Consider the following 14,936-nt stretch of genomic DNA (forward strand, 5'->3'; position numbering starts at 1 on the left):
TCGGCCTCTACCATCTCAAGTACTTCGATGTTAGGGATGAAGTCGCTCCAATGAATGTTGAGGATGGAGCGGAGACGACGCTGGTGTCTCTCAAGCTTTACTTTTAAATTAATCCAAATGGAGAAGCAGATTTCTTCTCACATCATCGAGAGTTTGTCTTGTCTATGAAATCATACTGAGATGATGGGATCACGTGGCTAGTTTGAGGAGAACAAGTTAACTCTTATCACGCAACAAACAAAAGTCCTGGAGAAACTCAGCAGGTCATGAAGCATCCAGAGGAACCAAATATATATAACCAATGTTTTGGGCCTGAGCATCCTTGGTTGAAGGGCACAGGCCCAAAATATTGTTCATAAACTTTTGCTTCCTATGGATGCTGTGTGACCTGTTGAGTTTCTCCAGCACTTTTGTGTATTGCACTACAAACAGCCTCTGCAGACTTTCCTGTTTAACTTAATTCTTTTAATAACTTGTTTCGCATGATCAATTAAGACTTTATCTGTCTGGAGGAATTTTTTCAGGTTAGCATCGTGATCATGCAGATCATGGCCACGTTGTCCAGGTAGGGAAACATGGCTTTCAGTTGGTGATCGTTCACCATTCGGTCCATCTCCCTCTGGACGACCGAAACTCTGTTCGTGACTCCAAAGGGGACCCTGAGGAAATGGTGGAGGCAGCCGTCCACCTTGAACACCGTGGATGGGCTGTTCTCTGGGTGGATTGGGAGCTGGTGAATGGTGGAGAAGACTCGTATTGGGCAATCTCGTTCACTCACGTTTAGAGGGAGTAGGCATCCAAGAGGGTGAACCGGTTGATGCTCTGGCTGTAGTCTATTGACCATCCTGTGCTTCTCTCTGCTCTTTACACTTTTTACTTGGCACTGGAAGTCCAGCCTCAGTATGACCGGTGCACAGAGTTGTGGCAAAACTAGTAATTTAAAATTCTTGAACTGGTGCCATTCATGGTTAGCATTACTGTGCAGCTACCTCGGATTTCTGTCAAATGGTACAAATGGTATAAAGCTTTCAGTGTTCCTGTGTCGAACAAGCAGTTTGTAATGCGACCATTTACCTCAATGTCCATGGTGGACTTTACTCTGGTCCATAATAATGAATGCTAGTGTATGCTCATTGTCTGACTCACTGCTACTGTATGTGTGCATTGACGACCTCCAAGATGTCCGCCCCTTAAAACCATATTTTTTAATTTTTAAGGTGTCAAATATAAATGATGTAAAAATTCTAATTAATCATTGCATAATGTGCATTTATCAATCTAGTTACACTATCATAACCAATATCTAACCAATCCTCTTCAGAAAAAAATAAAACCAATATCCACTTCCCATTTAATTTTAGATCTATCCTAACATTTTTTATCCATACCATCCTGTAATATTTGATACATAAATGAAATATAACCCTTCTCTGGTACCTTCATAAGAAAAGTCTCAAATTTAGTCATTTTAGGTAAAATCATCTCTCTACTAACCATACATTTTACCAAAGATTTGTGTTTTAGATGTGGTGATACGGTTGGAACTTTTGTTCATGTTGTTTGGTCATGTATACATATACAATCTTTTTGGAAGAAAATTCAATAGTTTTTAGAATATCTGTATAAGATTAAAATAGTTTTAGATCCAACAGTCTTTTTATTGGGTAGTTTGCAATCTCTGAAAGGCTTGGGATTAAATAAGTTTCAGGTTGCTTTTGTATATTTAGCTTTATCCATAGTGAAAAAATGTATTGCTAGTATGTGGAAAGATACAAATTTGATTGATATTAATAGATGGCATAATGAGATCAAATATTGTTTAATAATGGAAAAAATTATGTATGTTTTGCATGATAATTATAATTTTTTAATAATGTGGCTGTTATATTCAGAATATTTACATTTCAATTAACATTGATTAGATTTTAATATGTATATTTAACTTTTTTTTAATATCCTTTTTTTATGGCTCTCCTTAGGAGAGTTTGCGGGGGGGGGTTTCTCTCTTTCTTCTTTTCTTTTTTAAATTTTTTTTATATACATAAAAAATGTTCATGTTTAATTGCGGTATATGTCATATGTATACAAAATCATCAGGGGGATAGACAGGGTGAAGTCGGATTACTTGTTCCCAATGATGGGGGAGACAAGAACTAGAGGGCATAGTTTAAGAATACAGGGTAGGCCCTTTAGGACGGAGATGAGAAAACATTTTTTTACCCAGAGAAGTGTGAATCTGTGGAATGCTCTGCCACAGAGGGTGGTAGAGGCAGATTCGCTGATTATGTTCAAAAGAGATTTAGATAAGACTCTAGTGGGCAAAGGAGTTAAGGGTTATGGGGATAAGGCTGGAAAGGGGTACTGATGGTAGTGATCAGCCATGATCTGTAAAATGGCGGTGCTGGCTCGACGGGCCGAAGGGCCTACTCCAGCTCCTATTGTCTATTGTCTATTGTCTATATTATTTGATTTTTGAACGAATAAATAAAGCTAAAAAAAACAAAAAAAAAACAAAAAAACAAGATGTCCGCCCCGAAGATGGTTGCCCCCATGGTCACCGCCGGAAGTGAAGCTGGAAATGACATGGTCCAAGATGGCGATGGCCGTTGTTCGCACGCAGTGCTGCAAGGGGAAGGTCTGGACCTACATATCCTTGCGTAGTGTCCTTTTCTTCTTCACCTGGAGCAGACCGTACTTTTGGCAGGACAGCTCTTCCATAGGTGCTTTGTCTGGCCATAGTAATAGCATTTTGGGTGCTCAGTGATAGCAGCTGCTATTTGGGACCAAAATGGCAGCACCCGTGCTCCCTATGTGGTGGCCATGTTCCCAGAGAAGCAAATCTCTAATGCCTTGGCAAGATCAACCACGTCCTGCAGAGTCTGATCGCCCTTCTCCAAGAGCCTTTGTCTGATATGATCAAAAATCAAAAATTGATTTAAAATGGGGCTATCATCAATTAGAGCTGGACCCAGAATCCAGGACGTGACAACATTTGTGACTCACTGTGGATTGTACCGGTACAAGAGACTATCGTTCGGCATCAATGCAGCTCCTGAGATCTACCAGTATGAAATCCATTGAGTGATTCAAGGCATTGCTGGAGTTGCCAACATTTCTGATGTTCAACTGGTAAAGCATGTGGTGATGGTGTTATTAATTTCACATTTTGGGCCACAAATGTGACATTGCCTTTATTAGGAATCCTGAAGGGGAGGAGTTACAGTATCAGGGGTGAGCCAACCCGTACAATGCATGTATTACGGTGTTTCACCCCAAAGTGTTATTGGGAGCAAGTGATAAAGTGCCTGTATTAGAAGCTCATCTGAGATTTGAGCTGGAATTTTACAAGCTGGTGGCAGTTCAGGTACTGAATCTTACAAAGGTTGTTCCTTCATTAAACATGAAGATTACTAGCACAAGATAGACTTGTTCAACGAGTTGGCCAATTACACATTTAACAGGGAACTACAAAAGCTGCTACTTCAGTCATGCTTAAAGGTCTAGAGTTTGCAGTAAAAGGGCATATAATGCTTTTAAAATAGCTGCTTAGGCCCCACTGCACCTTTGATGCTATGTTTCAAAGGTTTCAGTAAATGCTCAAGTGCAAGGTTTTCCTGTTTGGCCCCTCACATATAAACACCGAAGCTAACACCTTACACAGATCCCTCATGTTAATTTTTCACATGAGGAAGTTAAAAATAAGAAATGATAAGAATGACTTTTTTTCCTGGGCTCAATGAAGAGGTGGTGCTTGTTAGATAATGGCTAAGATGCTTCAGTGGTCAGATTCAATACAAACTCTTTCATGCGTAAACACTTTTAGATACCACTTCTATAGTATTTTAATCTCCAAAGAACCTTGATGTTGAGAAGAAGCAGAAGGAATGGAGAATGTTTTTAAAAAAAATATTGGGTAGTGTTGATGTTCAGAGGAAGCTAGGTGTGCTTGAACATGAATGTTGAACAGCAATAAGGGCAGTGAATAGTGTGTTGGCATTTATAAAAAGAGGATTCAAACATAGCATGAGAAGGTTTGACAATTATACAGCATTTAGATGAGACTGCACCTGGAAAATTAGAAACAATTTTGGTCTCCTTATCTAAGAAATTATATAGAGTAAAGACCCTGGCATCTGGCACCTATGAGGATTGGTAGATGCTGGCTAAGTGTATTTTCCGGTTGCTTGAGACTTACTTTTACAAGGTCTTTCGACATTAAGAATAAACAATTTAAAAGACAAAAGACAAAAATATTATACTGTACTTACCATCACAAGTAGATCTTTAGAGCGAGGATGGGCAAACATTTTTTAAGAACTCGCATTCCATCTTAAGTGCCATAAGTGCTCTGTGATTAGTAAGGGATTACTTAATGTGTATGTGAGTGGGAAGAAAAAATTTGAAAACCGCTGTTTTAATCGTACCTGATTGACTCGTTATGTGCAAGGTTTCATAGCTCCAAAGGAAGTGGGCCAATGACAATTTTTCTCAAGCAAAATATTTCAGTAACAATTGAGTCTAGAGCAGTGGTTCTCAACCTTCCCTTCCCACTCAGATACCACCTTAAGCAATCCCTTACTAATCACAGAGCGCTTACGGCATAGGGAATACTTAAAGTGGAATGTGAGTTTTTAAAAAAAAAGTTTGCCCACCCCTGCTTTGGAACCTAGTTGTTTAAGTGGCACGTAAGTGGATTGGTGAACTAATGGGGAGGAACGCCAGTTTTAAGTGTGTGTTTTTTTTTTGCCTGTTGTTTGAGGCTGCTGGTCGCTCGAAATCTGGATACCAAGGGCTTTACAGTATTTGTCATGCAGGGAATGTAGTGAAGCTTCATTGGGTTGGTGTTTTTGCTGCATGGAAAAAAAAGCGTGAGTAACTAGGTCTGTATTCTTTAGTTTTGAAGAAAGAGGTCTCATTGAATATTCCTAGATGACAAATTCAAAACCACAGGAATCACAGGCTGCTTAGATCCAAGGTGAGGAGAAATTTCTTCCCTCCGATGGTGGATCTTTGGAATATTCAACCTTGGAAGACGTTGGGTCTCAATTTTTGAATTCTTTCAGATAATAGATTGAGAAATCTCTTGATATTTTACAGCTCTTGTTGCAGTTCATCATACTGTGAAATGTGCATCTCTTGCCAATTAATCTGTTGTCTCTTGCAGACATGGGGGGGGGGGGAGGGTGGGAGGAGATTTATTATGATTCCTGATTGTAGGTGAGGAATACCTACATTATAGCTCACAAATTCCATGGGTCTGTTTCAAAATATAAAGCACTTAATGTAATAGTTTATGAAGTACAAAAATTAAAAAGAATGATGCTGGAGTCATTGTAAAGCAGGCTATGCATTGCAAAAAAATAAATGAATTCTATGGTACGTGCATAAGGTTGTGAGGAAACCTTTTATCAGTAATATGTATACATAATACAATGGAGCAATGAATGTTATTAAATCAATATTAGTTGTGGGAACAAAAATCATTCAATTGAAAATTGGATACCCTATTGCAGTGATTGATGTTTCAAATGATCTGCCTGTGAGCAGATCATTGCAGCGCTTAACAAATCTGGTGCTAATCCATAAGAAATGTTCATTTCAGTGCTGTTCTGTAAACATCATTTTCTGATCAATAAATGTTCAGTTTGGGAACATCAGAGCTACAAAAATGTCACCAATACATTCAGATAATGTGTTACATTTCTTTTGATTAAACTTAACAGCATTAAAAAGAAAGGGTGTTTTCAAAATTGGGCCCCTGCTGACTGCAATTTTCTGTGATGTGCAACGATCAAAGGGTGTCAGCCACTTCAAAGAAATCTGGTTTGAAGAATTTGAATTGCTTCTAAATTGGAGACAGGCAACCATAGTTTCCCAGATCAAGACTGCATGCCAGTTTAACACTGTTATTATCATAGGGTTATTTATGTGGTTCGGATTTAGAACTTCATTCTGGATGAGGATTTTGAATTCTCAACCTTTCTGAAGGCGTATAAACTGGAGGTTTGCTCATAATTGTTGGTCATTTGGTTCAGTCTTCCGTGTATGATATTTCCTTGCAAAAATTCTGAAGCACAAGAGGCTTGAATTTGGAAGTTGTCTTATTCACCCAAAAAGTTCCTGTAATATAATAGAATGCTCATAGATCATGCAATCAATGATTCTTATCAAAATATTGGGAGAAAGTTTGTATGTGCAAAGTTAGCGAGGGGGAGGCGGTGGCCCCGGCCTTGGAAGAGTGAGGCAGGCGGAGGCCCCGGTCCGGGCAGAAGCGAGGGGGAGGCGGTGGCCCCGGGAAGCAGGCGGAGGCAGAGTGAAGTAGGCGGAGGCCCCGAGAAGCAGGCGGAGGCCCCGAGAAGCAGGCGGAGGCCAACAGGTTGGATTGCGACCAGGTATGGTCCGACCTAGGAGGGGAGGCAGGCCCCTCCAGCCCGGGTAAGAAACCTGCATAGGAGAAGGTCACTCCGATATAAAACCTGCGACCCAAGGACCTCGCTGCCATGTCCCAGTCCGCTCGGCAAAGAAGCGAGCTGCCCACCAGGCTCACCTTGCAAAGCCGTCCTGGCCAGAGAAGAAACGAGCCTTCCGTCGCGCATGCAGTCATCTTCAGCGCAAACTCCGGGAGATCCAAAATGAGTGATGGACTAGCCTCGCCAAACGAACCCAGCTCAGCGCGGACATTGGCGACTTCAGGGGTTTTTACGAGGCTCTAAAGGCTGTGTACGGCCCCTCAACCCATCCAAAGCCCGCTGCACAGCTCAGACGGCAAAGTCCTCCTGAGCGACAAGATCTCCATCCTCAACTGATGGTCAGAACACTTCCAATCTCTTTTCAGTGCCAACCGCTCAGTCCAAGAAACCGCCCTGCTCCAGCTCCCTCAAAAGCCCTTAAGGCTAGAGCTGGATGAGGTCCTCACCCGGGAAGAGACATATAAGGCGATTGAACAACTGAAAAGTGGCAAAGCAGCAGGTATGGATGGAATCCCCCCAGAGATCTGGAAGGCTGGCGGCAAAACTCTGCATGCCAAACTGCATGAGTTTTTCAAGCTCTGCTGGGACCAAGGAAAGCTGCCTCAGGACCTTGGTGATGCCATCATCATCAACCTGTACAAAAACAAAGGCGAGAAATCAGACTGCTCAAACTACAGGGGAATCACGCTGCTCTCCATTGCAGGCAAAATCTTCGCTAGGATTAGCCTAAATAGAATAATACCTTGTGTCGCCAAAAATGTTCTCCCAGAATCACAGTGCGGCTTTCGCGCAAACAGAAGAACTACTGACATGGTCTTTGCCCTCAGACAGCTCCAAGAAAACTGCAGAGAACAAAACAAAGGACATACATCACCTTTGTTGACCTCACCAAAGCCTTCGACACCGTGAGCAGGAAAGGGCTTTGGCAAATACTAGAGCGCATCGGATGCCCCCCAAAGTTCCTCAACATGGTTATCCAACTGCACGAAAACCAACAAGGTTGGGTCAGATACAGAAATGAGCTCTCTGAACCCTTCTCCATTAACAATGGTGTGAAGCAAGGCTGTGTTCTCGCACCAACCCTCTTTTCAATCTTCTTCAGCATGATGCTGAACCAAGCCATTAAAGACCTCAACAATGAAGACGCTGTTTACATCCAGTACCGCACGGATGGCAGTCTCTTCAATCTGAGGCGCCTGCAAGCTCACACCAAGACACAAGAGAAACTTGTCCGTTAACTACTCTTTGCAGACGATGCCGCTTTAGTTGCCCATTCAGAGCCAGCTCTTCAGCGCTTGACGTCCTGTTTTGCGGAAACTGCCAAAATGTTTGGCCTGGAAGTCAGCCTGAAGAAAACTGAGGTCCTCCATCAGCCAGCTCCCCACCATGACTACCAGGCCCCCCACATCTCCATCGGGCACACAAAACTCAAAACGGTCAACCAGTTTACCTGTCTCGGCTGCACCATTTCATCGGATGCAAGGATCGACAACGAGATAGACAACAGACTCGCCAAGACAAATAGCACCTTTGGAAGACTACACAAAAGAGTCTGGAAAAACAACCAACTGAAAAACCTCACAAAGATTAGCGTATACAGAGCCGTTGTCATACCCACTGTTCGGCTCCGAATCATGGGTCCTCTACCGGCATCACCTACGGCTCCTAGAACGCTTCCACCAGCGTTGTCTCCGCTCCATCCTCAACATTCATTGGAGCGACTTCATCACCAACATCGAAGTACTCGAGATGGGAGAGGCTGACAGCATCGAATCCATGCTGCTGAAGATCCAACTGCGCTGGGTAGGTCACGTCTCCAAAATGGAGGACCATCGCCTTCCCAAGATCGTGTTATATGGCGAGCTCTCCACTGGCCACCGTGACAGAGGTGTACCAAAGAAGAGATACAAGGACTGCCTAAAGAAATCTCTTGGTGCCTGCCACATTGACCACCGCCAGTGGGCTGATATCGCCTCAAACCGTGCATCTTGGTGCCTCACAGTTCGGCGGGCAGCAACCTCCTTGGAAGAAGACCGCAGAGCCCACCTCACTGACAAAAGACAAAGGAGGAAAAACCCAATACCCAACCCCAACCAACCAATTTTCCCTTGCAATGCTGCAACCGTGTCTGCCTGTCCCGCATTGGACTTGTCAGCCACAATCGAGCCTGCAGCTGACGTGGACATTACTCCTCCATAAATCTTTGTCCGCGAAGCCAAGCCAAAGAAGATTAGGTGATACAATTGAGTACATTTCATAATTAGAATTATTGTACTCTGGATATAAATTTGACTGCCTTTAAGAATGAATAAACCATAAACCTTATCTCATTTCATACTCTGGATTTGCTTAGAAAACAATTTGATTAGAAAACAAAGTTCTGCCTTAGTGCAGAACTGTTGGGAGTACAGGAACAGGTGTAGCCCACTCAAAATATAAAGCTCATTTCACCACTCAATTAGACAAGCTCGATTTAAATTTAAATGATTAAATTTAGAACTACAGCACAGAAGCAGGCCATTTTGGCCCATGAGTCCGTGCTGCCCATTTTACACCAAATTAACCTACACCCCAGGTACATTTTGAACAGTGGGACGAAACCGGAGTCCCGGTGAAACCCCACGCAGACATGGGAAGAATTCCTTACAGACAGCGCAGGATTCAAACCCAAGTCCTGATCACTGGCACTGTAAAGGCATTATGCTAACTGCCACGCCAATTGTGGCAACGCTGTATCTCAATTCCATCTACCAGGTTTAGCACATATCCCTTGATACCCTTCTTATTATGCTGGTGCTTTGTGTTTTAACATTTTAAGGATTTGTTCTCTCTGCCAGCATTTGTGGCAAGAAATGGTTGCAGCCTCTGTATTGTGAAGTGTGAGTTGCTAGGAGGAGATTTAGGTTCATATTATAATAGCCAGACCCGTGCAGAAATGCTGGAGACACCCAGTTTGCAATAGGTCGTGTACAAGACCAAGTTAAGTGTAGGTAATGGGTTGAGATGGAACCCATGGACATTGTGAGTAAAGCTGACCAATCAGAGATGGAGCAAATGTAAAAAGTGCCTAATGCACCCTTTATTTCCTTGTCAAAAGATTCCTTATAACAAAGTCCCCATGTACTCATGCACAAAGTATGCGTTATGAAACATTCAGTAATGGCGGGAAGAGATGGTCCTGGTTATTCCAGATCATGCAACTTCCACAAAAAAAAACTTGTTTTAGTACCTTTCCCAGACAGAGTAGAGTTCCATTAGGCATTGCACAACAGTTCACATGCAAAATTGAATTCGTTGTGATAATTAAATGCTGCCGAAAGGTTGTTTGGATTCATTAAGGCTACTTAAAGAGAAACATGTTGAATAGCCTGTGAACACCAGACACTAATTTTCCTGAAAGATGATAATTGCACTTAATTTGATAGATTGAGAAACACAGTGAATGATAATATGACTTGTTTGCATAAACCTCAAGATGGGGCTTTAGATAGTTTCCTCGTAGTCTTACGCTCGTGGTTTTGTGCCCAAATAATTCTCAGCGCAAATATTACCTTTGTGATGTTGGTGCTCAGTATAACTTGCCGGTTACTTCCACAGTCTTCATGTTTTTAAAGCGCTGCATCAATGAATGTCACTCAAGACAGGAGCTCCTTCTCTCTTGTGGAATGTGTTCATACTGAAAGGAGCCGGTGAAGTCCTGGGGCCTCTGCCATCATCAAGAGCACATGGTAGTTCGTGGCAACCACTGAACCAGAGGATAGTAGAGTCAGCAGCTCAATACACAATAATTGTAGAAATATTATCAGTGCGTATCAAGTTTAAGAAGAGCATTAAATTGTTGCTAAGGTATGCATGTCTAAATTTAAGTATGTCTAAATACCATTTTATTTACGAATCATTATTTAAAAATTTATAATTAAATTCATCCACAGTCCTGATTTCACATTTCACATGCAAGCAGTTTGAATTTTGAACAGCCTATTATAAATGCAATAAACTAGTTGACTAACTTTTCAAGCAGCTCATCTTAAATTAGTTCATCATGATTTTCATTATTATGACTGATATGTTATGAACTAGAACTATAGCCATATTCTATTACCATTTTTTTCAATTTCCTGTCATTATATTTACTTTTCCACATTAAATGCATTTCCTCCAAGTCTTCTTCCTACTCGGGTATTGATATTTTTTCCTTTTCTTTAAACACGCAGAACAGACCGCAGATTTGGGTCAGAAACAGCTTTACTCCTGTTGTCAGCTTCCAAACATTTACGTTGCTGACATCTAGCCAGTTTGCCAAGGTTTTGTGGCTCACTCCTTATACTTGAGCCATATTTGCAGAGTTTCAATCACAAAATCACTGTTTGCACTGATTTGGCTGTTATTATTTCCTATCTGCAATAAAATCACTGACTAGCAAGGCAACAGCAACCTTACTGAAAAATGACAGCCAAAGAATTTACTTTGTAAAACAACATTGGACATTTTCCCATTGAACAATGGGAAACCCTTAACAGGGTTTGCAAGATTTCTGATAAAGCCTTAACAGCCTTTGGTATGACATCAGAAGCCTTAGCAAATTTCTACAGATGTGTGGTAGAAAGTGTGCTGACTGGCTGTATTACAGCCTGCTTTGAGAACACCAGACATCACAGCCACCATCGGGAGCATCTGCAGGAAATGCTGCCATCGGAGAGCAACAGTAATCACCAAGAATTCATACCACCCAGAATGCTCTGTTCTCGCTGCTACCATCAGGAAAGAGGTATAGGTGCCACAAGACTCACACCACCAGGTTCAGGAACAGCTGCTACCCCTCCACCATCAGACTCCTCAACAACTAACTCAATCAGGGTCTCATTTAAGGACTCTTAACTTTTTCAGTTTATTGATTTTTCTCTCTACATTACACAATTTGTTTACATATCTCTATTTGTTTATGAGTACATTGTGTGCAGTTTTTTTGCACTACTAATAAATGTTAATTCAGCCTCCCCCACAGGAAAAAGAATCTTAGCGTTGTATGTGATGTCATGTATGTATTCGGACAATAAATCTTAAATTTGAAACCTGACAACTGAAATCTAATTCACAGTTCATTTGAGTTTCTCCAGTATTTCAGCTGACTTCTACTTCCTGAACAATTCTCATTTCCTATAGAAATTTTGTTGACTCTCCTTTAAAGTATAATCCTTAAGAGCTCACTCTTTCACTACAACTACTTACAAGGTGCCTTATAATGCTTTTCTCAACAAAGGTTGCTCCTTCGTTACTCTGAGTTATTCCATTGTGCTTTATAAAATTATTAGGTTGGCTGCTTAGCAATTCTCACCAGTCTTGTTTTTTTTTGATTACCTGATGTTTCAAATGGCCTGTATTTTATTGGCTGAATTTACTCTCTGCATGAACAAGTAAAAAGTCAATACTGAGTTTTGCAAATAATCCGTGTGGGGCTTGGGGAGCAAAGGTTAGTTTCCTGGCCCCAAAAAGCCCTGCTACCTTCCTGCAGCATGCTTCCATATCTCTATTGCCTGCTATTTGGTTCAGCGTGGCCACAATAGCAGCGAATTTTAATCCTCCCCCACAGCTGTCCAGCATTGCTATGTCGCCAGGAACAAAATGTCTATGAAAATTGCTCCTGTCTCTAGCCAATAATACTGGAGGAGAACATCTTATTAGACTGCTAACCATCTGCTTCAGATGAACTGAAACTGCAAGCTGGCTCCAATGCATTCCTGACTGATAAATTGTTTATGTGTCAGAGATAAATATAATTCCACGATTCGACTAACTGGTTCACAAGATTTGCTTGTTCCACCTGATACTTTAACCTAGAATATAATTGATGAATACCATGAATCATATCTGTGCCCATACCTAATCACTTTTCTCTTTTCCCGCTCAACCTAGCATTGGTAACCCTCGCTGGAGTCAGTGTCTACATCGGGTATTCTGCAGCAGCCTTCAAGGAAGCAGTCTATCTGTCTGGAAAGAGCATGCTTGAAGATATTAACATCAAGTTCGGATGGTCCTTGGCTCTGGCATGGATTTCACTCATCGCCGAGGTTTTTACAGGTGTTGCATTCATACTGGCTGCAAAATTGTCAGGCGTGAAGAAAAGGCACGAAGAATCCACACAAAACTAACATGTTTACTGGAACTCAAAACCGAAGGGAAAAGGGGGGAATTAAATAAAGTCTGTGAAAAGAATTTTAACATTGTGCTAATAATCTGGGGAAACTGCAACAAATATGATGCTCTCAAAATCAGTATCATTTATAAATGCATTTGAAGCTGGAAGTTTGGAAATGAATATAAGTTGCTGAAGCATTTATGGAGAATATTTTGTAAACATTTGGAGCTATGCTTTCGTTAATGAGATCTTCATTTCTTTGGTAATGGAACTTCATTGTAAAAAAAATCAAAAAGCATTCCTGTTGCTACTTTGTGCGTGATGACTGAGTGAGTGAATAAGATTTTCTGTTTGATGGAATTTATTTTTGTTTGTGTTGTTCATTCTATTATCAAATAAAATTTGATCAGTTCACAAAATATTTCTCATCTATACAAACAATCTTACATGTTTGCAGCTAGTTGTACTTTGCAGAGCATTTTGTGTAAAATCAGACTGAAATATTGCAATCCCAGCTCGGCCAAAATTTAGCTGTGAATTGGTTGATATCTCATTAGAATCAGGGAGCTCAAATTCAATCCCCAGAGACTTCCTCAGATAAATCTAGATTATACTGGGGAAACTTGGTATGGTTGATGGTTGCTCTCTCAAGTAAAAGTGGACAACAAATATTTTGCTTCCTGAACACTTTTGGGTGTTTTTTTTTTTTTTTTTTTTTTTTTTTTTTTTTTTTTTTTTTTTTTTTAAATTTTTTTTATTTTTCACACCATAAATCACATTAGCCATGATATACACTATTTCTTTTCACACATATACAGTGACTTTTTCTCCCCCCCCCCCTTTCCTCCCAAACCACCCCCCCACCCCCCCCTCTCATCCATTTTAGGTATACAATCTAGGTTGCATTAAGCCAGTCAGACAATGTTGTCATTCAACCAAATTACACCAGAAATTCTACTGAGTCCATTCTTTTCTTTCCTTCTCCTTCCATCAACTTAGGTAATGTTTGTCCCCGGTAGGTTTTCGCTATTGTATTTAATGTAAGGCTCCTATACTTGTTCGAATATTTCAATGTTATTTCTTAACCAATATGTTATTTTTTCTAATGGAATACATTTATTCATTTAAATTTGGTAGTTTCTTCCTTTTAATTTGGTTATGTATTCCATTAATATTTAAAGACATATAGTTCAGCGTAGCCCTTTTATATTTTGTTTATCTTCTCTTTCCGTTTTTCCATCATTACCTTTCCTCCTTTTCCATTTCTGTTTTCTTATTTTCAACTCTTTATAAGACAACATTCCTACAACATCTAACATTTTCCTTATTCTCCTATTTCTATCTTATTTATCCCCAATCTCCCCTTCACCTCCTGAGTTGTCCTTTATCCCTTGTCGGACAACCACATCTCCCCTCTCCATTTGGATTTGCGAATCCACTCGCAAGCGTCAACTGATTTTGCAGTGACCGCTATTTCCCCCCACCCCGCCTCCCCCAGAAAAGATTTCACTTTTCATATGTCACAAAGGTCCCTCTCTTAATTCCCTCCTTATTCTCTCTATTCCATTACCTTCCCTTATTAATTCTTGTCTATACTATCCATATTTTCCTCTAAGTACAGATACATTCATGTATGCTCATTGTCTCTATTCACTCTTATACCTCTTTACCTGCATACATATCAATCGTGATCATTTTTACTCTCATTACCCGTCTTCATCCCTCAGTCTATTTTTGTCTTTACCCACATACATATCAGTCGTGATCATTTTAACTCTCATTACCCGTCTTCCTCCCTCAGTCTATTTTTGTAATTGTTCTGCAAATTTTCGTGCTTCTTCTGGATCCGCGAATAGTCTGTTTTGTTGTCCTGGAATAAATATTTTCAATACCGCTGGATGCTTTAGTATAAATTTATACCCTTTCTTCCATAAAATCGCCTTTGCTGTATTGAACTCTTTTCTCTTCTTTAGGAGTTCAAAACTTATATCTGGATAAATGAAGATTTTTTGTCCTTTATACTCCAGTGGTTTGTTGCCCTCTCTTACTTTTTCCATTGTCTTCTCCAGTACCTTTTCTCTTGTAGTATATCTTAGGAATTTTACTACAATAGATCTTGGTTTTTGTTGTGGTTGTGGTTTAGAGGCCAATACTCTATGTGCCCTTTCTATTTCCATTTCATGCTGTAGTTCTGGACATCCTAGGGTCTTAGGGATCCACTCTTTTATAAACTCCCTCATATTCTTGCCTTCTTCATCTTCCTTAAGGCCCACTATCTTTATGTTATTTCTTCTGTTATGGTTTTCCATTGTATCTATTTTTTGAGCTAG

The 14,936-nt window shown here is 40.6% G+C and overlaps 1 protein-coding gene across 3 annotated transcripts in view; it reads left to right on the forward strand.

Annotated features, from left to right (window-relative positions):
- Positions 1-12,959, forward strand: part of LOC138746871 (transmembrane protein 114) — an 83,210-nt gene extending 70,251 nt beyond the window's left edge. For all 3 annotated transcript variants that reach the window (XM_069905454.1, XM_069905455.1, XM_069905456.1), the window contains one exon: positions 12,384-12,959. In XM_069905454.1, the coding sequence (XP_069761555.1) occupies positions 12,384-12,619 (236 nt within the window). In that variant the 3' untranslated portion in view covers positions 12,620-12,959. The remainder of the gene's footprint in view (positions 1-12,383) is intronic.
- Positions 12,960-14,936: the final 1,977 nt, after the last annotated feature.

Source organism: Narcine bancroftii, chromosome 12 (genome assembly GCF_036971445.1).
Source record: "Narcine bancroftii isolate sNarBan1 chromosome 12, sNarBan1.hap1, whole genome shotgun sequence".
NCBI classification, from domain to species: Eukaryota; Metazoa; Chordata; class Chondrichthyes; order Torpediniformes; family Narcinidae; genus Narcine; species Narcine bancroftii.